Genomic DNA, 24,055 nt, shown 5'->3' on the forward strand with positions numbered 1-24,055 from the left:
CATCTTACATCCCCACCAGGAACGCACGAGGGCTCCTCGCTGACAGCCATCATGGCCTCTGTTGCCAGTGTCCAGGGCCCTCAGGACTGCCAGGCTCCTGGCCCCCATCCTCTGTGCCTCCTGGGCTCACATGAGGCCCACCCACCTTCTCACCTGGACCCGCAGCTCCCTGCTGTACCCTCAGCTCCCTGCTGTACCCTCAGCTCCCTGCTGCACCCTCAGCTCCCTGCTGTACCCGCAGCTCCCTGCTGTACCCTCAGCTCCCTGCTGTACCCGCAGCTCCCTGCTGCACCCTCAGCTCCCTGCTGTACCCTCAGCTCCCTGCTGCACCCTCAGCTCCCTGCTGTACCCACTTGCTGTGGACAGAGTCAGCTATCTACCTCTCTGCTCCTACACCCAGGCTCCCAGAGCTTCTGGGAAGGCCTCCCACCCTGCGCACCTGGTCAGCCTGCCAGGTGCTCCCAGCTCCCTCCTGGCTAACGGGACCGCCCACTCTCTCCAAGCCCCCACCTGGCACTCTCAGTGGAGGAATCAGAGGAATCCAGGTGGCCACCGGCTCCCTCGGCCCCGCCCTCCCACAAGGCTGTGCAGGTCTCTCCCTCAGCCGCAGGAGGAAGGCCCTGCGCCCACCTCGCCCCTCTGCACCCGAGTGCGCTCTTGTCTAGCCTCCTCTCCCTGCTTTGGAGCCCATGCCCTTCGAGAACCAGCTGCTTATCTCCGGGAAGGTTGCCCTCGGGCTCCTGATGAGGTAGGTGCTTTTTGTCTACATTCCCAGTCTCCGCCCGCCCCCCCCTCGCCCCCCGTATAATTGCCATTTTACCACATTGTCAGGCTTCTCTGCTGATTTCCTTCCCCCAAAACCACAAAACCCTCCCGGGAAGGATCTCTCTTTCACCTCTTTCTAGGGCGCCTGTTACAACGCCAGGCAGAGCGGGTGGTCAGTAAACATTTGGATAAGTGGACAAACCACTCAGCCCATTTTCATGCCCCAATCAACCCTCGTTTCCACTCCACATTCTGTGTCTCCTAGAATTCAGGTGAGACCAATGGAACCCAAAATACAGTATTCGAATGTGGGTTAAATCCGGTTGAGCCAATCCAAGTTCCATAAAAATCCAGGCAAAAGACTTGGACAAAACTCTTCTATCAAACTGCTTTTTACACTGTGAATGTGTCCGGGGAACACAGCCACGGGCGTGGAGAGATGAGAGGACGCCGGGGAATGCAGGGCAGCTGTGCGGAAGGGTCTCGCCAAAAGGACTTTGGAAAATGATTTAAATCTAAAGTGAGCCCAGCTGGCGTGGCTGAGTGGTTGAGCGTCAACCTATGAACCAGGAGGTCACGGTTGGATTCCCCGATCAGGGCACATGCTGGGTTGCTGGCTTCAACCCCAATAGGGGGCGTGCAGGAGGCAGCCAATCAATGATTCTCGCTCATCAATGATGTTTCTCTTTCCCTCTCCCTTCCTCTCTGAAATCAATTTTTAAAAAATTATTTTTTTTAATCTAAAGTGAGAGACTTACTGCCTCCAATGTGCTCCCTTGGGCATAGCTGGTCCTGGGTGGCAAGGCTTAGGTTGTCCAAGTTACTCTCCCAGTGAAGAGCAGGAAGCAGACTCCTAGGTCCATAACAAGGCCTATTTCCTGGCTGAGCCAGGAGCCCGGAGGAGGGCCCCCCCCCCCCCCCCAGCAATTGGATGGTGCTCTCTGCCCGGCAGCCAGCTTGGGACCCTGCCCAGGGGCTTCTGCCTTCGAGGGACGAGGTCCTGCATCACCACGCTCCCAGGCCCTGTCAGTGTCCTCTGAAGAGACTGACTGCCGCCTCAGCTTCCCTTGCACTGGCTGGCTCTGCGTGAGGGTGGGACAGGGCAGGGTCCAGCAACACCCCTATCCTCACTCTGTAGGGAAGAGACAGACCTCAAGGTGAGAGGATCTAATTCCATTGTTAGATGCTCATCTGTAGGAGAGACCTAGTCCCTCCCACTGAGACCCCGCCATCAGCAGCACTTCCGAACGACTCTGGGCCACAGGCAGCTTGGAGAGAAGCCACTGGACGTCTGCTTTCATGTCTGTTACGGCCTGTGTCAGTGTCTTCCTACATTTCATTGCACTGGCTCTCTGAGAACCTTCGTCCATTGCAGACTAAGCCCGTGGATGGGCAGCTTGGAAGAGGGCAATTTTCCCATCGGGAGATAAAGGGCCAGGACCAGAGGGAAAGGGGTTGCTTGGAGGAGGCCCTTCTGAGCGGGAGAGGCTGTGCTGAGCGAGTGAAGCCGAGGAGGGAAGGCGGTTCGATGGCCAGGGATGCCAGTGGGCTGTGAAGGCAGGATATTCCGGTTCAGTCCCAGGAACTGAGCCGGGAAATCACTTAACCTCTCACGCCTCAGCTTTCTTATCTGTGAAATGCGGGAAGACTATCTGGACCTTCCACAGAGGTTTATATTTCCTGGATTTCTTTGCAGATAATTATGGCCAGAACTGACCCCTAAAAAAGCTCTCGGTCACTTATCCACACGCGTGTCCCTCTGTTTCTAGCCAGATGTGGAAGGTCTGAAGCAGGGGTCCTCAAACTTTTTAAACAGGGGGCCAGTTCACTGTCCCTCAGACCGTTGGAGGGCCGGACTATAGTTTAAAAAAAAACTATGAACAAATTCCTATGCACACTGCACATACCTTATTTTGAAGTAAAAAAACAAAACGGGAACAAATACAATATTTGTATTTGCATGTGGCCCGCGGGCCGTAGTTTGAGGACCCAAGGACTCTGAGAGCCCCGAGAGCGGTGGGGCCACCACATGGCAGAAGCCCAGGTGGCTGTCCCCTAGCAAAGCCACGCTGGATAAAACCACAAAGAGCAAGGGATACATCTTTCAATTATATTTAAGCCACTGAAATGTTAGGATTGTTTATTATTGTGATTAGCCTATCTTCTTATTACCTTCTTTAACTTTAGCTCTCATGTGGGTTGAGTAGGGTAGCAGAGTATGCTAGTTTCTAGAACAAGCATGTCAAACTCGCGGCCCATGGCTGCATGCAGCCCACAATGAATATTTCTGTGGCCCAGCCAATATAACGGTATGTAAAACGTTTTAATAAAAATTATGTAACTTGCCGTAACCGGTTTGGCTCAGTGGATAGAGCGTCGGCCTGCGGACTGAAAGGTCCCAGGTTCGATTCCGGTCAAGGGCATGTACCTGGGTTGCGGGCACATCCCCAGTAGGAGGTGTGCAGGAGGCAGCTGATCGATGTTTCTCTCTCATCGATGTTTCTAACTCTCTATCTCTCTCCCTTCCTCTCTGTAAAAAATCAATAAAATATATTTTTTTAAAAAATTACTTAATTTTATAATATCCTGTTATACATAATTATTAATAACGAACTACAACATTTGCTAATGACTGATTACTATAATCGTGTTGCATTCATTTCCCTTACCATTTCTCTCCACTAATACTAACAGCGAATATTTTAGCAGCCGATTGCCACGTCATTAGTCTTGTACTGACTTGTTTGGTGTGCGCAACAGGAAATATTTCGCTTTTGGAGAACAAGAAAAATAGGTTTATTTGCGTAACACTTATTAATTTGTGCAGTTATGCAGTGTCTAGTAAGTTAATGTTCAAGAAAAAAATATTACTTTTATTAAAATGTTCTATTTTATGTTAATGATGACTCATTTATTTCAGCCCTTTGTATTCAGCATGTCTCTATCGAAATATACCTACGTTTCTATGAAAATCGAAGCCTTTGTTTTTTTGCGGCCCACATAAACTTAAACCTTGTTTATTTGGCCCGTGTTAGCCTTTGAGTTTGACATGCTTGTTCTAGAACAATGCCCCAATTGCAGAGGTTTAACAAAATAAAGGTCTTCTAGCCTGTAGCCCTGACTAACGCAGGTCAGCGATGGGAGCAGCTTGGCTCCATCCAGGGCTTTGAATGGAGAGGGGCCCACAGAATGTGGGTGGCGATGTCACAGGGAGGCCTGCCACGGACCAAGACTTTTCACTATCTTTTCCTTCCGGCACCTGGAAGGATTGCATTTCTCGGTCTTTCTGAAGTTAGGTGTTCAAGCTTTTTTTTTTTTTTTTTTTAATTTTATTGATTTTTTTACAGAGAGGAAGGGAGAGGGACAGAGAGTTAGAAACCTCGATGAGAGAGAAACATCGATCAGCTGCCTCCCGCACACTCCCCACTGGGGATGTACCCGCAACCAAGGTACATGCCCTTGACCAGAATCGAACCCGAGACCCTTCAGTCCAAAGACCGACGCTCTATCCACTGAGCCAAACCGGTCAGGGCTCAAGCTTTGCCTTTAATCAAGGAAAGGTTTCAGGAGTCCGAGTCATTTCCAGGTGGAAGCATTTGGGAAGCAATGCACGCTTCCCCGGTTCTCCCTCCCCCTAACAGTGATTGGTTGGTTTGGAGGAAGGCATCCTGACCTGCTAAGGCAAGGTGGCAGGCAGGTCTCGGAGCCCTGTCAGCGTCTGCAGCACGCTGTGTCGGTGAGAGACAGCCTCCGAGAATATGGTTTCTTATTAAGCACTTACTGTGGACCAGGCACTGCGCTACGTGAGCGAGCACTTCGTGTGTGAACTGCATAGCACAATGTCTGGCCCTAACAGGTTCTTACTAGTAATTAGTGTTAATTGTACTGTTATTCCAATTTTGTCTTAGAATTGTATGTATTCGCTCACATGGGTCCTATGCTCTAGACTCTGGTCCAGAATGGATGTCACCGGGTGGGTGAGTATCTTGCTTATTTTTTTTCTCAAAAACATCTGAAAGTTTTCCTCGTTTGTGGCCCTGGAACGGGAAATGCAGGTTCCAGGGCCAGAGACAGCATGGCATAGAGCAGGGGTGGGGAGCCTTTCTTCTGCCCAGGGCCACTTGGATATTCATAACATCCTTCACAGGCCATACAAAGTTATCAACTTAAAAATTAGCCTGCTGTATGCGGTCAAACACTTAACTCACCCCCAACGCCTGGGCAGGGCCAGACCACAGACTTTCTCAGGTCTTGTACGGCCGGGGGGCAGGATGCTCCCCACCCCTGGTGTAGAGGAAAGGGAACTTGAACTAGAAGCCAAGATCAGTTTAGTTCAACACACATTTATTGAGCACCTTCTGTATGTACCAGGCGCCAGAAAAACAGAAAAGTGTGCGAGGGGACCCCTGACCTCTAGGAGCTTAATTTCCACGCGGGTGGCCAACAAGTACACAAATACACAAAGCATGACACATGCAGTGATGAGAGAATAAACAGGGAACAGGAGCGCCACATGGCCTGGTCCAGCTCTGCCACTAGCTGTGTGACCTTGGACGTGTCACTTAACCTCTCTGGGCCTCATGGGGTCGATCATGTCTAACCCCTGAAATCCTAACGTCCATGATTCTCAAAACCCTATTAGGTAGGCAGGGCAGGCATGATTCTAGTTGACAGAGGTGAAGCCTGGGGTCAGAGAGGTTCGGCACAGTGGGCTGAACTCCACAACTGCTTGTTGGGATGAGCTGGCCCCTGACTGGCCCAGGGCAGGGCTTGGGAGCCAGGCCCAGTGTGTGTCCACTCCCTGCTGCCTTAGCAGAGAGGTGGGATCTCAGGTGGGGGTGGCAGGGGGCTTCCTGGATGCCCGTTTCAATCTCATACTCCGAGCCTGGAGCTGGCTACAGAGCAGGAAGGGGAGAGAGGCAGCTGCCTCCTTCCCCTCCTCCCCTCCCACTGCTGTCAGCTCTCAGCGGGCAGTGGCCATTTCTAGAAACCAGGTCTCAGCTGTGATGTTAATTAGGGCTCTATCCCAGGGGTCACAGGGACCTTCAGCAGCCAGCCCCTCCCTGATGGAAACTCCCCAAACCTGGTCCCCCTCACAGCGGGCTCCTCATGAGGCTGCGTGAATGAGGCAAAGGACATTTTGGAGACTGAGGCAGCCCTCCCTCCGTGCCCCTGTGCTTCCAGGCCACCCCCACCCCGCCCACCCAGCGTGTGCATGAGCTGGTCTGATTGAAGCAGAACAAGGTCAAGAGTCCGTCTCTGCTGGGCCTCCAAAAACCATGCCATGCCATGCCCACCAAGGCCAAATACGTGTCTTCTGACGCTGGGCCCGCGCTCTCCCACCGTGGGAATCGGTTGGTGATGCTGTGTACACTGTCACGGACAGTCATCTTCGAGTGCGCGTTTGTACATCCCAGAGGCCAGGGCACACAAAGCCTGCTCCCGGGCTTTATAATCAGGTGCAGGAGGGTCAGGTCATGAGGAGACGTCACGGAGGGCAAGGTGACAGGCGCCGTGTGAAGGCTCCGTGTGAAGAGCTGGGGGTGCCGGGGAGAGGGCGTGGTCCCTCGGGGCTGCTGCGTCCCGGAGGCCTGGCAGGGAGGCTGGCGCTGGGCCCTGAGGAGACACGGAAGTCATTACTAGCAACCCCCACTCTGGGCCTCGGACATCTCCCCAGGGCGCCCTTCTCCATCGTGGGCTCACAGGGACACCCCCTCCCTCCCCAGGCTGGCTGGCTGGGCAGGGACACTCGTGCCATGCAAGTGCCTCCCCAGGAGCCCTGTGGGGATGGTCCGGGCTCTGCCCCTGCCCCCACCACCTCCGAGCTGTGTGTACGAGCCGGCCCTTTTCCTCTCTGAGCCGTCTCCTCCAGTGGAGGGTGCGGACCTTGCAGGGTGTGGATTAACTAAGCAAACGCTAGAAACTCGTTAGCACAGCACCGAACGCCACCGCCCCAACGTGTCCTCCTTAAAAAGCCCTCCCTGTCACCCCCCATCTTCCCAAGGGACGTCTGCCTGCTCCAGCCTCCCCAGGCACCCTGCCGGCTCCAAGGGACTGGGCTCTGGGTTCAAATGGGCCGAGGAAGGAGGGGCTCCGCGCTAAGCTTACTTGGTGCTTCCCCCCGTGGCCGCCAGGAGCACAGCACCAGGCTCCGCCGCCCAGCAAACCCGGTGGACTCGGCGGGGAGGGTAGTGGGGGCGCTCGGCCGGTTACAGCCCTTGGCAGGTTGTCTATATTTCTGGACGGGCCACGCCAGGGTTTGGTTTTGTTTCTGCCTTGTGTTTCCTCCCCCGGTAGGAACCAGAGAGGAAAACTTACAACACTGGTGAGCGGAGTCAGGGCTCCTTTTGCTAAACTGATTAGAACTGTCGTGTGGCCCCAGGACAAACCCAAGGTCAGGAGAGCCTAGTCACCAGGTGCCTCCAAAGCTGGAGCAGGCCTTGCAGAGTCGAATCGCCAGGGTCCGCGGCCCCTGTCCCACGGCCTCCTTCCCAGCCCTCCTGTTGCCGGTTCCTCCTGCCTGAGCCCCAGCGCAGGACGAGAGCACTCAACTCAGCTCTCCTGCTGGCCTTGGGCCGGCCCGGGTAGAGCTTTGTCCCTGTGGCCTTGCCTGCCTCGGGCGTTTCAGTGATTACTAAGTGAGGTGCCTCGTGGAAAGCAAGGCACTAGGCTTTGGAGCCTCGCTGTCTTTGAGGGGAGGGCACTGAGACCCCGGACCTGAGCATGACTGAGGTGAGCGTGAGAGGACCCCCCCCCCCCCCGCCCGCAGGAGCAGCTGGCCAGTCCTCAGCCTGAGCCTGCAGCCCCTCAACACGTCCCCGCAGGCGCTGGGAGGGGGTGGGCTTCCTGCCGCCCCCACAGGCCCACCACCGCCCTGAATTCCCTTAACCTCGTATTGTACACCCAGTCCCCCTCTGGCGCCCCAATAATGACAAGTACAGAACCACAGAATACCCATGTTTTACTAGAAAGCAGGCAGAGGCCAGCAAAACCAAGCTGACAGCGTTGTCTGAAACCCAGCAGTGAAGGACTGAGCGGAGCAGAGCTGGACCTGGTTTCCCCTGAGCTGTTTTCTGAAAATGGGCCAGGACCCAGTTCACACAGGCAGCTCCCAGGCAGCCGCCCACGTGACGCCAGCCAGGGGCACCGAGAGGTGGCTGGGGCGGCCTGGGCCCCACGGCCAGCTGCTCTACCCTTCGGGGGGGGGGGGCACTGGTGGACCTGCCACCCCCCCATCCCCTCTGCCTCCCCCTCCCCTCCCCCGCCCAGGCAGACCAAGGGCCGGAAGGGGCCACAGGACCTGCACAAACTCGGATCAGGCCCAACACAAACATATCTCTACCCCGTGGCTAATCCTCCCCGAGGCAGCATAAACCGTCCCTGGGCTACGTTCCAGAACATTCTGTTTCCTCTGCTCCCAGTGTGCTCCCTGGGGGATAAAGCCGTTGATCCCCGTGCCTGGCATGGTGTCTGGCGTGTGGTGGGTGTGAATAAACACTCCTCGTGTTGAGCTGAACAGTAACGAGGAGCCAGAGGGAGCCCACCCTGCCCCTAAGAATAACTCGGGGCCTGCAGAGCAAAGCGGTGCCCTCAGGCCCCCTGCCACCCGCCAAGCTAGGTCAAGTGGGCTTGACGTGCCCCCTCCCACGGGCACCCAGAGCCCCGGAGCCAACAGCAGCCGACTCCTCTGGATGCCGGTCATCTCTCTATTCCATCGGAGTCGCCACGCAGCAGGGCCTCCGGAGCAGCGGCCGAACAAGGCGAGGAGGACGGGTGTGCAGGACCCAGGCCAGGAAAGCCCTGCCTCCCAGCCTCCCCAGCAGCCACGAGAGAAATGACCTGGGGGCGTGGGGAGGGGGCTACGCAGTGTGTCAGTGCCAGGGCCGCCGGAGGAAGGAAGGTTCCAGGGTGGGGCGGGGACAGGGGGCTGGTTAGGTGCTAACGGTGGGCTCTGTGCTTGTGTTTGGGGCGGGACGGGCCCTACCCTCCTGAGCCCATGGGATTCACCTGCTGAGCCACAGGACCGGCCTGGGGCCAAGGAGACCAGGGCTCATGGGCCTGGGAGAGGGTCCTGGGCGGAGCCTGGGGCGGGTGGGCCTGGCCTGACCCACCTCACGTGTAGGCCATCTTGCTGCACACCCAGGGCCGCGTCATCAGACACTCCGTCGACACCAGCCTGGTGGGCTCCACGAAGACGCACTCCCCCAGGCCCGCGATGGCGAATCTGTGGCCAGGAGAGAAGACCGGCGCTCAACCTGTGGTGTCTGCCCCGCCCCGACCACCGCCCAGGACATCCAGCCCCAAGACCTTCCTAACGGGCTTCCCATTGCCTCCCTGCTCCCGGCACCGGGCTCCAGCCCCCCCCAGACACCGGTGTCTGTCTGTCCCCACGCCCCCCAGGTCAGCTCCTGAACAGGGTCCCCTGGCACAGAAGAGCTGGGGGGAGAGGAGCTGACTTAAAGGACCTCACAGGTCAGGGGGGGACCCCAGTCCCTGCAATGTTTAACACTGGGGCTGCTGCCCAGGAAACCGGACGTCATCCATGGGCCTGTGCGGGAGGGTTCTCCTCGCCGGAAATCGGTCCTTCATGGTCCACGGTTTCTTCTGTTCACCCTGACCTGAGCCCCTGCCAAGCCTGGAGCTGGGGTCCCGAAAGAGCTGGTGTTAGGACCCCGAGAGGGAGCGTGGGGGCAGGACCACCTCAGTGTCAGGGAAACACGCCCCCAAGGCCCATGGCTGCCAGGTGGTCAGCATGTGGGGTCCCATCTCCAGGGCTCTCCCAGCCTCTGGGAGCAGGAAGCTTCCAGAAGGGGGTAAGGGGACAAAGTGTAAGACTTCTCAGCAGTGCTAGGAGCTGATCTGAGATGGGAGCAGGAAAGGGAAGGAGGGGAAAAGGAAGAGGTGGTGAGGAGAGGCAGGTGCAGCAATGGAGGGGACGGGCAGGAACTGTCATCCAGCTGCTTGCCCCTGGAGGCTGCTGGGACGGAGGGGAACCTCCTCGGCCTCCGAGGGAAGGAGGCTGGGGACCTGGGGGCAGGCGTGGTCCTCAGCAGCAGTGCCCGCCCCCCACCTCCTCGCGGCCTGTTCCTCCAGCCATAAGGTCTGGACTGAAAGCCGGGGTTCAGTCCCTCATTCCCTGCACTTCTCTAACCTAGACGGCCCCCACACACCTGTCACCACCCTCATTGCCCCAATCATACACCCCATCACCCGTGACTACTGCCACCATCACCCCACAAACCAGTGCCTGGCGCCTCGCCCTTCACACACTCACTCCCACACGTGGGTCTCACAGATAATACACCACCCACACCCCAGCAGGGTCTCTAACGCTCACAGTGTCAGTGTTTGGGTGGCATGTGACTTCCCCGAGCAGAGGCCCCTCTCCACCCTCCCTGTGGCCAGGTGTGGTGTGCCCTGGCCAGCACAGGGGGACGTCCAGGCACGGACCCCTCCTCCCTCCCACGGGGCTGACCCGCACAGCCCTGCGGACAGGCCCTGCAGACCAGGGAGTCACAGGGTGGCAGCAGGAGGCGCGATGGAGCAGAGCGATGTCGTTAAGGGGTTGTCACACCCGCTGAACCTCGGGGAGCTCTACTAGCACAGCACCGGGCGGTCCCCTCGGGAGGTGCGGGGCAGTGAGGCCCTGCCCGGGCTAAGCTCAGGGCAGAGGACGAAGACGAAGCCTCAGCTCACGTGTCGGGGTCAAAGGGCTCCCCGTTGACCCAGTGGAACTCGTCCCCGACTCTGCGAAGGCCAATCCAGGGCTCCCTCCGCGTGAACTTGAACATAAATTCCTGCACCAAGGAAAGAGGAAGGCTCAGTCAGGTGTGGTCACCTGACTGCTCAGGGCTCCCAAGATATACAGACGCCGAGCGGGGCACCTAACTGCACCCAGAGGTGAGGCCGAGGGTCAGAGCGTGCCCTGCACTCACACTGACCCCCCAGCCGCCGCCTGCAGTGGCCCCTCGGGGACCCGGCTCTGGGGCCTGCCCCCGGCCCAGGAACCCTGGCACAAGGTTGGTGCCCTGGCTCAGCAGCCCAGGTGCCAGCTCCCCGAGTCGCAGGAAGCCTGGGCTCGCCCAGCCCACTTCGTAGGCACCTGGGACAACCTCAGCGCCCAGGGCTATCGTCCCTCTACCTACATCCTCTGGCCTTTCTCTGCCTTTCGCATCCCCCCACACCCTGCACCCACATCCCCACACCCTGCACCCATCTCCAGCACAGCCCACAGACATCCTGTTTCTCCCACGTGTCTGTGGATAAAACCGTGTTGGAGGTGACACAAGAGCTCTGGTCCCAGTTGGACTAGGAGATGCGATGTGATTTCTTAGGGGCACTGGTCACTTGTCATTCCTACGTGACAATACCGTGCTGAGCTCAGCAACCCAGCCTGCGGCGACATAGCTGGCCTTGACCACAGCCGTGGACACGCCACCCCTGGGCCTGCAGACCCTGAGGGGCCCGCCTGCACACGCTGGCTGTGCGGCGGCTGGGGGGGGGGGGCGCCTCTGGAAACACGTCACCAAGTCCCAGGGCGGGGTCCCCGAGGGCCCCCCCACCCAGCGCTCACCAGCTCCTTGGGGCTCTGAATCACGGCCAGCGCGGCCTCGTGGGTGTGGCAGTACTGCCGGCCGGTGTTCCAGTCCCTCGGCTCCTCGGAGAAGAAGTAGCACTTCCTGCCGTAGAGCAGCCAGTCCTCCGGGCAGGGCGCCTCACACTTGATGCAGCCCTTGGAAGCTGCGGGAAGAGAGGGTCAGCATCACAGGGCGCCCGGCCCACATAACCCCCGCGGCTCCCCCACCAGCCCCGCCTGGTGCCCCGCACGGACATGGCTCAGGTGAGCACCTCACAGCGCCTGGCAGGGAGAAGGTGGGTGGCTAAATGCAGCACAAAGAGGAATTTGGGAGGTCTTCGGGACACCGGGGGGGGGGGGGGGGGGGGGGGCACGTGGCAGGTTAGCTCCTGGGTTAAGACCACCTCTCTCTCTCTGACCTCTTCAGGGCATGGGACCCCAGACACTCCGATTCAGAAGGGACGTGTCCTCTCTCCAGCCTGGGTGGCACCCGCCCGCTGGCTCGGGGGGGGGGGGGGGGGGGCCTGGCCAGGGCCCATTAGCTAACGAGGCAGCCTTTCCCCACTGACTGCTGGAAGCGTTTCTCCGGTTCTGAGTGCCCACCTGCCCTCCTGTGACCTAGACCTGCTGGCCCGCGATCTGCCTCTGGATGGCCCAGAGCAAAGCCGTCGCCGTCGAGCGCCCACTTGAAGGACAGCAGCCTCCCTCTCGAGGCTTAGACACGGCCTCTCCTCCAGACCCTTCTCCATCCTGCCTGGCTCACCACAGGGTGCCCGCCTGTCACAGCGCGGCCTCCCATCAGACAGGAAGCTCGGATGGGCCCCGCCCCCAGCCACAGCGATCACCACGCTGCCTTCCAGCTGCTGTGGGCTCCCGGCCTGCAGACCGCGTCAGAGAGGAGTCTGTGGGCGTGTGCACACGCGCACTGTTCTGGGAAGGAAGCCCAGAGCGTCCGTCAGTCTCAAAGGGCCTCCTTGCCAAGAGGAATGAAGCCATGCGCTGATCGTTTTCATATGATCTCTCTCCAAGTGGGGTCTCCCCAGGGGCCAGAACACGTATAAATCAATTTCAAACCCAAATGAAGGGTCTTACATGTATTTCTCCCACGTTTATCTCATTCATGTTGGCTCCTCTGAGTTTTTAAAGATACACATTAATCTTGATTTTTTTTTCTCGTCTGTCACATTCAACATCCCTCTTTGGATTGTATCACCTACACATTCTATAAGCATATATTTTGTTTGTTTTCATACAAATGATTGATGAAATGTAGACCGGACAGAGCCAAGACAGGCCGATGGCGCTCCCGCCCGCAGGGATCCCAGCCACGCGGACACCGGTTAACCGGCGCACACTGCACGCCTGCTCCGCGCTGCAGGTCCCCTCGGGACTACTGGCCCTGGGGTGGCTGCATGTCTGCTGCCTTCCCACAAGGATCTCTGAAGAGACCTCACTGAAACCACACTCTGCTGCTTTACACGTTTCCCCGACCCCCCAGCAAGCCAAGAGGAGCCTGATTTAATTTGCAGTAACTATTCCAGGTGAACCAAGCTGCCGCCAGCGGTCACCAGGCTCTTCTCTAAACACACCTCCCTGCTTATCGTGCACACCTGGAGGCGAGGGTTTGCTAAGGGCTGGTGTTATCAGTGGGTGTTTTTGCCCACTTGGAAGTGCCCACCTCTGGCTTTATGGTGCGTCTCAAAGATTAAAGACAAATCACTTTGCAAACCCTTCGGGCCCCACGACATACGTTGCCTTGAGTCCATTAAAAGCAGCCAAATTCCCTGGTGGCTGCCCATAGTGACAGGGCCGTTGGTCTTCCATCCCTCCCCTCTCAGGCCCACGCAGCCCTCCTGTGGCTCAGGCCCCACTCCCTGGGCTGTTCTGTTCCCTCTGCCTCCTGGAGGGAGGCCCCATTCATTCATCAGGGTCTGGCACCCGTGTTTCCCCCTCTGGGACCCCCCCCCTCCCCGCAGGAACACCGCTATATTTGCACAAGGGAGATAACATCTTTTTTTTTAATCCCTAGTACTTCGCCCAGGGCCTAGCACACAGCAGGCTCTATGAATGTCCCGTGAATGAATGAATGTGATCTTTAAAGGCCCTTGTCCCAAACTCATCTCCAAGAAGCACTGCCCGCCTAACCCCCCTGGAGTTTGCTCTGAGTCCTCATGGCAGCTCCACTTTCCCGCATCGCTTAGTAAAGGGGACTTGTAGAGTCGACGTGTGAAACGAGTATTTTAAGCTAAAATCACCTCTAGAACTAACACTGGGTTTGCTATTTACTTTGTCCCCCATAGAATTTGTGGTACACCAGGAACTTCTGTTGACCTACTTAGACACGCTTCTGAGGAGGTGGTACACTGAACCGCATAAATGCCCCGACATCCATGCTCACCCAAGATGCTCATCACCACCAGGATGGCGAACAGGAGGACGGCAATGGCTCCGAGCAGGAGGCGGGTGGTGGTGTCTGAGGAGAAGAAAAAGGGTTCAATTCCAGGCCACCCACTCACCACCAATCGCCACAGCCAGCCCCACGTCCCAGGAGTGAGGAACTCGGGTGGGGCCAGCCGTCTGGGCGGTCACACGCGCTCCTGGGGATTCTGATCTCACTCAGGCCTGAGAGGGGCTGTTCCAGAGCCCAGCCCTGACTCCCGCGTTCCCCTGCGGGATCGCCCTCCCTCCAGAGCTCCGCACCTGAACTCCTCTGTGGCCCGAAGAGTTTTTTGTGTGTGTTTTTTTAACATATTTTTATTGATTGCAGAGAGGAAGGGAGAGAGAGAGAGAAACATTAATGATGACAGAGAATCATCAATTGGCTGCCTCCAGCACACTCCCAACTGGGGATAGAGCCCGAAACCTGGGCATGTGCCCCAACTGGAAATCGAACCGTGACTTTCTGATTCATAGGTCAATAGAGCTTTCTAATCTTTAATTTCTTGCTGTTTCTCTATGTCCCTGTTCAGCCACACAGACTCATTGAAATGACCCAGCCCACCCTCCCAGCCCTGTGGCTGGGTCTTTGCTCCCAAAGCAAAGCGAGGTCTTGAAATCTGCCCACGTCTACCCTCTTTTTCTTAAAAAAAAAAATATATGTTTTTATTGATTCCAGGGAGAGAAACATCGATGAGAGAGAAACATGGATGGGGCTGCCTCCTGCACCCCCCCACTGGGGATTGAGCCCACAACCAGGGCATGTGCCCTGAGGGGGAATTGAACCAGAGACCTCTTGGTTTATCGGTCGATGCTCAACCACTGAGCCACACTGGCCGAGCATACACTTTCTGCCATATATATATATATATAAAATTGATTTTTTACAGAGAAGAAGGGAGAGGGATAGTTAGAAACATTGATCAGCTGCCTCCTGCACACTTCCTGCTGGGTATGTGCCTGTAACCAAGGTACATGCCCTTGACCGGAATCGAACCTGGGACCCTTGAGTCCACAGGCCGATGCTCTATCCACTGAGCCAAACCGGTTAGGGCCGTCCGCCCTCTTGACAAAACCTTTCCTGCTCCTCTGGCTTCTCCCTTTTAAAAAAATTTTGTATTTTTTTTTTTTTTACCACTTAAATTTTTCTTTTATATTTAATGAAAGAAACATTTTAGACTTTAAACATAGGGTCTTTTAAAGTTTATTTATTGTGATAAAACATACATAACATAAAAAATGCCATTTTAACAATTTTTAAGTGTACAATTAGTGGCATTAATTGCATAGCCAATAGTGTGCAACCATCCCCACTGTCCGTTTGCAAAGGTTTTCCATCACCACAAATAGAAACTCCGTACCAATTAAGCATTAACTCCCCATTCCCACCTCCCCCAGAGCCTGGTAACCTCTAACCTACTTTCCATCTCTGAATTTGACTATTCTAGATATTTCATTTAAGTAGAATCATACAATATTTGTTCTTTTGTGTCTGACTTATTTAATACTGCATAATGATTTCAAGATTCATCCATGTTGTAGCATCCATGTTGTATCAGAATTTCGTTCTTTTTTATGGCTGAATAATAGTCTATTATATGAATACATACACTTTGTTTATCCATTCATTTGTTGATTGACACTTGGGTTGTTTCCACTTTTTGTCTATTGTGAATAATGCTGCAATAAACATTGACATACAAGTATCTGCTTGAGTCCCTGTTTTCAGTTCTTTTGGGTAAACACTTAGGAGCAGAATTGCTGGGTCATATGGTAATTTTATGGGTAACTTTTTGAGGAACCACCAGACTGTTTTCACAGAGGCTGCACCATTTTACTTTCCCACCAGCAATGCACAAGTGTCCTAGTGTCTCCACCACCTTGCCAACACTTGCTAGTTTCCTTTTTTAATTATTATTATAGCCATCCTAGTAGTGAGAACTCCCTTTTTTATTTTTAAGCAATTTTTTAAAACCAACGGTATGAATGAACATAGCTGGAAGCAGCACCTCCACAGATGGGTGCTGGTCTGTACACCGTGATTCCTCCATGATGAGATGAGCACCAAAACTGAGAAGCACCTAGAACTTTCACAGCAGTTTAACATGCCGTGACACCCCCAGCAGGGTCATGTTTCTAGTAATTCACTTGTGTTGTCCTTACAAAGGCTTGAGAAATGCTGGGCCTCCTGGACCAATGTTTTGTTTCTCTCTCTTCTCCCTCTCCCTTATCCAATATCTCTTTGCCTTCTTGCTCTACTTCCTGGAAGATTTTTTTCAACTTTACCTTCCTACCCTTGGTTGAATTTTTTCATTTCTACGATTATTTTCAATCTCCAAAGTTTTTTGTTTGTTTTTGGCTTAGAGGCTGCTGTTCTCTGAATATTCCTCTTAAAACACCCTGCTCTTACTTTAGTGATGCAACCCTTCCTCTCAGCTGTCTGAGGGTATTACTGGGGAGGCGGGGGGAGTAGAAAGTCGCTGTGTCCCCCAACGTGTTGTTTTTTTTCTGCTTATTAGAGCCCTGGTTATTCGTCCCTGGTTAAGGCAGGAGGACTAGAGAGTTCGCCGGTGCCCCTGAGACCATGGGAGGGGCTTGGTAGCTGTGTGTTGGGGGGAGGAGGGCGGGGGGTTCACAGCAGCTGGTCCAGCTGGGCTGACCCTCCAGGCTCCGCACTGACCTCCTTGGGCTTCTTCCTCTCGGGTGGGTCGGTCCCTGGAGAAGGCTTTTCTGTTTTCTCTCTGGAGGGACTTGGCCAGGAGCTGCGACTGGGAGGCTGCACTGCACGTTCGCTATGTAAACGTCACCTTAACTGCTTGTTCTCTAATGTGTTGGTGTTAGAGGCCCTCTCCCCCTAGACTTGCCCTCGGCTCCTGCCGGGGCTGGAAAGCTGTACAGAGTGGGCCAGGGCCGGGGGTCTAAATCCTCCTAAAGGAACGATCCACAGTCCTGTTTCCAACCACCGCGATGACCGTGCCCCCATCCCTGGGTCACTTGGGTGGGTCCTCTGCCGGTGCAGTCAGGTCCCTCTCGTTGCTCCCCAGCTCCCAAGTGTACTGCTATCGTGGCCTCTCCGGTTCCTGTGGGCCTTGTGGCCTTTTGAACATTCCTTTACTGCTGCAGGAGCGGGCTTCAGAAAGGAAAGAGTAAATGCACGTGTTCAGGCTGCCACCTTCCTCTGAAAGTCCAGCAAACATTTTGGAGTCCTTCCTATGAGCAAGGTTGATGCTGGCAGGTGACCAGGAGTCCAGAGGCGGGTGGCTCCAGGCTCGGTGAGATGGGGAGCTCCCCCTGCCCCCCAGGGCTGGGCTTTCTGTGTCTGCTCTGTCTCCCCACGGGCAGCCTGTCATCGGGCGGCTCCCCCTGCAGGACAGCTGCCTGTCGCCACCGGGCTGTATGTATCCTGCCTCTCCACCCTCTTCTCTAATGCTGGCTGTGTAACCCTTTGTGCATGGAGGATCAGAGCAGGGTGTCTTAACCCATCTCGCCTGGGTTCAAATCCCGGCTCTGCCACTTTCTAGATGACTGAGTAGCTTGGCAAAGTTACTTTGCTTCTATTTACTTCATTTTCCTCATCTATAAAAATGAAGTAATAGTAGTATCTGCCTCTTAGGATTTTACGAGAATTCAAATGTATGGCACATAGAACAATGTCTGATATGGAAGCTACTTCAATAGTCAGAGATATGATGATGATTATGGTGATGGTGGTGATGATGGTGATGATGGTGGTGGTGGTGGTGGTGGTGATGGTGGTGGTGATGGTGGTGGTGATGATGGTGATGGAGATGATGGTGATGGAGATGATGATGATGGTGATGATGATGGTGGTGGTGGTGGTGGCAATGGTGATGATGATGATGATCGTGGTGGTGGTGATGATGATGGTGATGGTGATGGTGATGGTGGTGGTGGTGGTGATGGTGGTGGTGATGGTAATGGTGATGATGATGGTGATGGTGGTGGTGATGGTGATGGTGATGGTGATGGTGATGGTGGTGGTGGTGGTGGTGGTGATGGTGGTGGTGGTGGTGGTGGTGGTGATGGTGATGGTGATGGTGATGGTGATGGTGGTGGTGATGGTGGTGGTGGATGGTGATGGTGATGGTGATGGTGGTGGTGGTGGTGGTGGTGATGGTGGTGGTGGTGGTGGTGGTGGTGATGGTGATGGTGATGGTGATGGTGATGGTGGTGGTGATGGTGGTGGTGATGGTGATGGTGATGATGATGGTGGTGGTGATGATGATGGTGATGGTGATGGTGATGGTGATGGTGGTGGTGATGGTGATGGTGGTGGTGGTGGTGGTGGTGGATGGTGATGGTGATGGTGATGGTGATGGTGGTGGTGGTGGTGATGGTGATGGTGGTGGTGGTGATGGTGGTGGTGGTGGTGATGGTGATGGTGGTGATGGTGATGGTGATGGTGATGGTGATGGTGATGGTGATGATGGTGATGATGGTGATGGTGATGATGGTGGTGGTGGTGGTGGTGGTGGTGGTAGTAATAAGCCCATGGGCTCCTTTAGGGTAAGAGCTGTGTTCTACTTGCCTTTGGAGTCCCTGTAACAGGGCTAAGCCACTGCCTTGCATGTCACAGAGCACCCACGGGCACAGGGGAACTTAGCTACACTGAATGGCAATGTCCTTCGTCAGCCTAAAACTGAAGTGAGTTTGTAGGAAAGGACGCAGGTGCACCTGCTCTCTGGGAAAGGGGCATCTGTGTGTCTCCGACATCACCAGAACCAAGGAGTCCCACTCCCTCCTGGGAAAACAGCTCTGGACGCCGCCCTGAGGACACAGAGAGTTCATGTGAGGGAGCCTGCCTCGCACAGGACGGTTCTGCTGGACAATCCAAGACAACGTTGTACTCATTTCCCACGGCTGATGTGACAAAGTACCACACACTAGGTGGCTTAAAACACCAGGAATGTATTGTCGCTCAGTCTGGAGGCCAGAAGCCCACAGTCAAGGTGTCAGCAGGGCCGTGCTCCCTCTGAAACCTGGTGGCTCCTTCCAGCTTCTGGTGGTGTGCTGGCGATCTCGAGGGTTCCTTGGCTCGCAGACGGATCACTCCCATCTCTGCCTTCACTGTCACATGGCTGTCTCCAATGGGATCTTCGTCTTCATGTGACTGTCTTCTTATAAGGACACCAGTCACATTGGATTAGGAGACCACCCTACCCCTGTATGCCCACATCTTAACTAATACCTGCAATGCCCATATTTCCAAATAAAGTCATATTCTGAGGTTCTGGGGGTGAGGACTTCAACATATCTCTTTGGGGGATACGATTCAAGCCATAAGCAAATGTCTAACTCAGCAATCCTTCCTTCAGTGCAATGGCCTTTATTGGGGTGCAGTTTATTTATGTTTATGAATGTATATGACTTCGCCTAATGTTAGAGGAACAACTGAAAAACAAGCTGGCTTCCAAGCCCCGACAAATCTCCCATCACCCGCACACCTACAGCCCCCAAGAGCCTCACAGCGGAGTCTCTGAGCTGTCAGGGCCACAACCTGGCGAGCATAATCTTGACTGTTCAAAACTATCCAATGTAGAGTTTGGTAATTTTTAAGTTTTTAAGAGGCTTTGCTAAATGCATGTGTGGTTTGGATCAGGAAGTTGTGGGTTTATGCATAATCAAGGAACTTTCAACATTAAAAATTCAGAATTGGTGAGCACTGAAAAATCTATGGCCTGAGATTTGCAGAATCACTCTGTCCCCCCTCCCGTGCCCCAGTCCCCTTCCCCCACTCCCACCCCCAAGGCCAGATACATCCCCATCTCAGATCACCTCCAGTCTCTCCAGAACCCAGGCCAGAGCTCTGGGTCACCTTTTCCAGCCTCCCTCCTAAGGCTGGAGTGGAAGGGAAGGTTAACATCCACAGAGAGAGAAGATTTGATCAAGAAGTTCCGACTGGCTTTCTATTTATAAAGCTAATTGTTGGTCTAAGGAAAGTCTTGAAGACCTGGGCTCTATTCCCAACCATGGGACTTAAGAAACTCTCCGTTTCACGTTAACCCTTCTGTGCTGGAGGTGGCAGGTCGTCTGAGGAGCTTGAAGAGGAGAGTGAGTTGCGCCCAAAGCACAATTTGTTTCTGTCGAATTCGCCTCACCACGCCCAAGGTGCTTGGTCCTCGAGGTCCGTGTAAGAGCTTTCACTGGACCCTATGGCAAACCCGACAGAGGTTTCATGTGTGAGCAACCAACACGTGTCCTTGGGCAACACACATGGCTGCTCTGAGTCTGTTTCCTCCTCTATCAACTAGAGATGACACTCACCAAGCCCCTGCAAGGGGAGAAATGAGGATCAAATGAGACAGCTGCTGGGACAGCCTGCAGCAAAGTGTCCGGCATGTAGTAGGTGTCTGTTTAGCTCATGGCAAAAAAGGAGCACAGGTCCCCTGAGTGTTCAACTTGGTCAAGTCAAGAAGTCTCCAGTTTTTTTCCAGATGTGCTTGTCTAAGCAGAAGCTACAAAACCCTTGGACCCCAGAAGTGGCAGACCCCTCACCCATCACGGGTGCGGCCAGTGTCCACGGACTGGGCCCATTACATGGACTCCAGTTTGGGGTGGGGAGTGGACTCAAGATTAGCAGACCAGCAGTCAAAGGATTTTAATTGAGCTCCCCTTCGGGACTCCCCACGTCTAGGGAGGAGCACCTGGGCCCACACCCCAGCACCTGTCTGTGTAGCCCGAAGAGGCAGAAATTATCATCTAGCTTGGCAGATGAGGAAATTGAGGCTCACACAAGTTCAAAAACCTGATAACCCGGGGTTTGGGTTAACCTGACTCCAGACACATCAGGCTGCCTCAGCCCCAGTCCTGTGACTGTTCAAGGGCAGGTGTGTTCCCAGTGCCCAGCGCTGTGTCTGGACTATGTGGGCACCCCATCAATGTTTGTGCAAGGAGCGGGCGAGGGAACAGCTGTGGGAGAGCAGTGCACTAAAGGCTGGCCCTGGGCCTACACGGCAGCACCCTGGAGAGCACCCAGCCTGGTCCTCAAGCTCCCCTCTTCTGACAGGAGATGGGGCACCCAGGGAGCACCCAGGAGACCCTCAGAGGACTGGCGGGGGTGGGGAGGCCCCTCACAGGGACTCAGACTGCGGATCCTAAAACACCTGTGGGAAAGTCCATAGGCCCCAGATGCTGAGCCCCCAGGGACCATAGGCATCAAGGGAGGGGCTGATGCTGGGGGAGCCGCTGGAGGAGGCAGTGCCAGAGGGAGCATGAGACACAGAGACAGGCCAGGTAGGGAGCCAGACCAGGACACGGAGACAAGGCTGGGCAGAAAGTAAGGCACTAAGCAGGGAGTGGGCTCCCCAGGGGCTGGAAGACCCAGTGTCTCAAGAGAGATGCTGGGCTATTTCCTGCCTCACTTACAGGTGGTTGGCCCAGCCACAGCTGGGAGTAGGAAGCAGAGGTAAGCTCCAAGCATTGAAGGAGACCGCGCCACCCTGAAATGACCCTAACCATTGGGGGTTAGAGTTAGCTTGGGACAGACCCTGCAGAAATCTTGCAAATGAATGAATGAATGAAGAAATACAGGCAAGAGGAGTGAACAACTACAGGAAATACGGTAGGCAGGAGGGAAGCGGAGAGGGGAGGGTCACAGGCAAATCCAGCAATGCTACCACCTGGAGACTATTTCAGAGAGAGAGGTTTGCCCGCCGCGATCCCACTCAGCTCTCCTCAGCCTGCAGCTCCAAGAGCCAACATCTTTGCCTCCTTTGTCCCAAATCACCACCCAGGCACCAGCCTTCCCCTCCAGAGTCTGCACCCCCGTTCACCAGCCTTCGGGCCAAACACTGACATGTAGATCCCCACCTCCCGCTCCTCCACAAGCCACTTGCCCTGCCAGGTGCTGGTTATGGTCTGCGCGCCCCACCCCACCACTGCCCACTTTCCTCACTGACCTGGTCTAGGTCTAACCCCCCTTCGACACCGCTGCTTTTCCAAGAACAAACCCACTGTCTCACTCTGTGCTTTAAATCTCTCTATGGCTCCTTCAGACAAAGTTCAAGCTCTTTGGCTCCGTCCTCCAGGCTCATCCCTCCCGGCCCCTCCCCATTCCTGGTGTTCATGAGTTCAGTTCCCCACAAGGGACAGGCTGGCTCTGGCCACCTGGCCCCTGACCATGTCACTCCTTGCGCCTGGCAGCCCTCCTCCTCCTCCCCAGTCTCCTGAGAGGCCACCTACCCCAGGAAGCTCTCCTTTCTGACTCGCCCTCCCTAAGGGCTGGGTGAGCCGGACTCTGGGCTTCCCCGGGTACCGCTGCCCGGGCCTCGCCCTGGAACTGGGTGTGGGGTGTGTGAGAAGCCTCCTGAAGGCAGGTCCTCGGTCCTGCCAACTCCGGCGTCTCCACGGCACACGGCACCAGTGGCCAACACAAGTTTTCTAGAACTCATGAGCATGGAATCTGTTTTCCACCTGGCTCACCGGCCCTGGGCCAGCCAGGGTCCTCCTCCACCTCTCCCTCCCGAGTGGCCGGTCCCCACCAGGTGCCCCCTGACAATGGCAACACCTCTGGGGCCTACAGCTTCCCTCGCTTTGCCCAAAGCATTTCCACTGCCACCGACAGTCAAGCACCCCTCCTGCCCCCAGGCGAGGACCAGACACTCAGGAGGAAGCTGAGGCTCCGGGTGTGGAGCCTGCTCCCAAGGTCAGAGTGAGTGAGCGGCAGACAGGGTCCAGGCTGTACCTATGGGTGGTCCCCAGTTACCCCCTCTCCCCCCAGCGTGTCATCTAATTGCCCCAAGCCAACCCCCCGTTTTCCAGAGTCCCGCTCGCCGCCCCACCCCCACCCCCTTACGGGACACCAGCCAAGGTGACTCTCCGCGCCTTCCCGGTCCCCGGTCCCGGGTCAGGGCATGAGGCCGCTGCACCTTACCCTCCAAGGCCGCCTTCCAGCTGGTGCTGCCCTCGTAGCCGGAGCCCGATCGCCGCAGCAGCCCCTCGGGGCCGCGGGCCTCCGCCTCCGCCGGCGAGCGCGGCCTGGGCGCGGTGGGGGCGGGCGCGGGGCGGGCGGCGGGGGGCGGCGGCGGCCGGGCCCGCGCGGGGGGCTCTCGGGCCGGCTCCATGCCCGGCGCTCCGCCCCGCCGCGCCCGCGCTCCTGCGCCCGGGTGCGGGGCCCAGCCCCACGCGCACTCGGCGCTCCGCGTGCCCTGCGGGCCCCCCAGGCCGACCTCGGCGGGCGAGGCCGCGGCTCGCAGGCAGGGGCTCGGCCGGCTCCCCGCGGCCCGCTGCGCCCGGTGGCCGCTGCCCGGCACTCGCCTGCCCTGCGCGCCGCAGCCTCCGCGCACCGCGGGCGGGAGGGCGGGGAGGAGCCGGGAGGGCGCGCCGGGGGGTGGGGAGGAGCAGGGACACCCCGCCCGCAGCCGGGCCGCGGCCGGAGACCAGGTGCTGCCGACGGGGAGCGAGGATCCTAACCCGGGACACCTGGCTTCGCAGCCAGCCCCGCCCCAGCCTCCTTCCCGTTCGGCTCCATCAAAACGGATGAGAAGTTTCGGGGCCGGAGCGGCTCTACGGTGAGGGGCTTTCCTCAGGGCTGTCCCGGCGCCTGAGCAGAGGGCGCGGCTGGGACTTGGCCCCGACCCTTGACAGAGGAAGGTGCGGGGGTTGGAGGGGACCCGGGGAGCAGCACTTCAGACTCGGTAACATTGCACCAAGCACCAGGAACTTTTATGAATCCGCTGACGAGCCCTCGCCGGTTTGGCGCAGTGGATAGAGCGTCGGCCTGCGGACTGAAGGGTCCCGGGTTCGAATCATGTCAAGGACACATGCTGGGGTTTCGGTCGATTCCCAGTGCGGGGTGTGCAGGAGGCAGCTGATCAATGGTTCCCTCTCATCATTGATGTTTCTCTCTCTCCCCCTCTCCCTTCCTCTCTGAAATTAATAAAAATACGTATTTTTAAAGATAATAAAAATAAATAAAATTAGCGGACAACAGCCCCGGTTTAGATTGAGAACTGGAATTAAAGAGGCCAAGGGCAATTCTGAAGGCGGCACCATCAAGTGTGTGGGTGGCCGCTCTCATGCGCCCAGGCCCGGGCTCCTTCCCCACCCCCCACTCCTTCCCGGCTCAGCCTCGCCTCCAGCTGCAGGCCTCCAGCCCTGAACTTCTCACCTGTTTCCTATCTCATCTGTGGCTCCTGGTCCTCAGCTCCTCCTGCTCTCTCCCCGCACATCCAACCACCCATCAACAACGAGGAATTCTCCCTTTTAACGTCGGGTCGGCCCATTTCTTTCTGTTCCTACAGCCACTGGCCGAGTGCA

At 56.3% G+C, this 24,055-nt stretch overlaps 1 protein-coding gene across 3 annotated transcripts; it reads right to left on the reverse strand.

Moving 5' to 3' along the window:
• Positions 1-5,092: 5,092 nt before the first annotated feature.
• CLEC2L (C-type lectin domain family 2 member L) lies at positions 5,093-23,084 on the reverse strand. Of its 3 annotated transcripts, none has more exons than XR_004970991.1 (6): positions 22,671-23,084; positions 13,677-13,814; positions 11,339-11,505; positions 10,462-10,562; positions 8,773-8,989; positions 5,093-6,381 (listed from the first exon to the last, which is right to left on the reverse strand). XR_004970991.1 is itself a non-coding variant. In XM_036329073.1 (6 exons), exons 1-5 carry the CDS (start codon positions 22,858-22,860, stop codon positions 8,878-8,880), a joined length of 708 nt encoding a protein of 235 aa, XP_036184966.1. In that variant the 5' UTR covers positions 22,861-23,084; the 3' UTR covers positions 5,093-6,381; position 8,877. The 3 variants fall into 3 exon arrangements, 2 of the variants coding, with proteins under 2 accessions (XP_036184966.1, XP_036184967.1); XM_036329073.1 differs by having other exon boundaries at positions 8,877-8,989; XM_036329074.1 differs by having other exon boundaries at positions 8,877-8,989; positions 13,740-13,814; positions 22,671-23,082.
• Positions 23,085-24,055: the final 971 nt, after the last annotated feature.

Source organism: Myotis myotis, unplaced genomic scaffold (genome assembly GCF_014108235.1).
Source record: "Myotis myotis isolate mMyoMyo1 unplaced genomic scaffold, mMyoMyo1.p scaffold_m19_p_11, whole genome shotgun sequence".
Taxonomy (NCBI): domain Eukaryota; kingdom Metazoa; phylum Chordata; class Mammalia; order Chiroptera; family Vespertilionidae; genus Myotis; species Myotis myotis.

Excerpts from the sequence above, each read along its gene's own strand:
- CLEC2L (XM_036329073.1), bottom strand. The coding sequence starts at position 22,860 with ATGGAGCCGGCCCGAGAGCCCCCCGCGCGGGCCCGGCCGCCGCCGCCC. Across the intron at positions 13,815-22,670 it reads CTGGAAGGCGGCCTTGGAGG|ACACCACCACCCGCCTCCTG; the intron begins GTAAGGTGCAGC and ends TCTTCTCCTCAG. Across the intron at positions 10,563-11,338 it reads TTCAGAGCCCCAAGGAGCTG|GAATTTATGTTCAAGTTCAC; the intron begins GTGAGCGCTGGG and ends TCCTTGGTGCAG.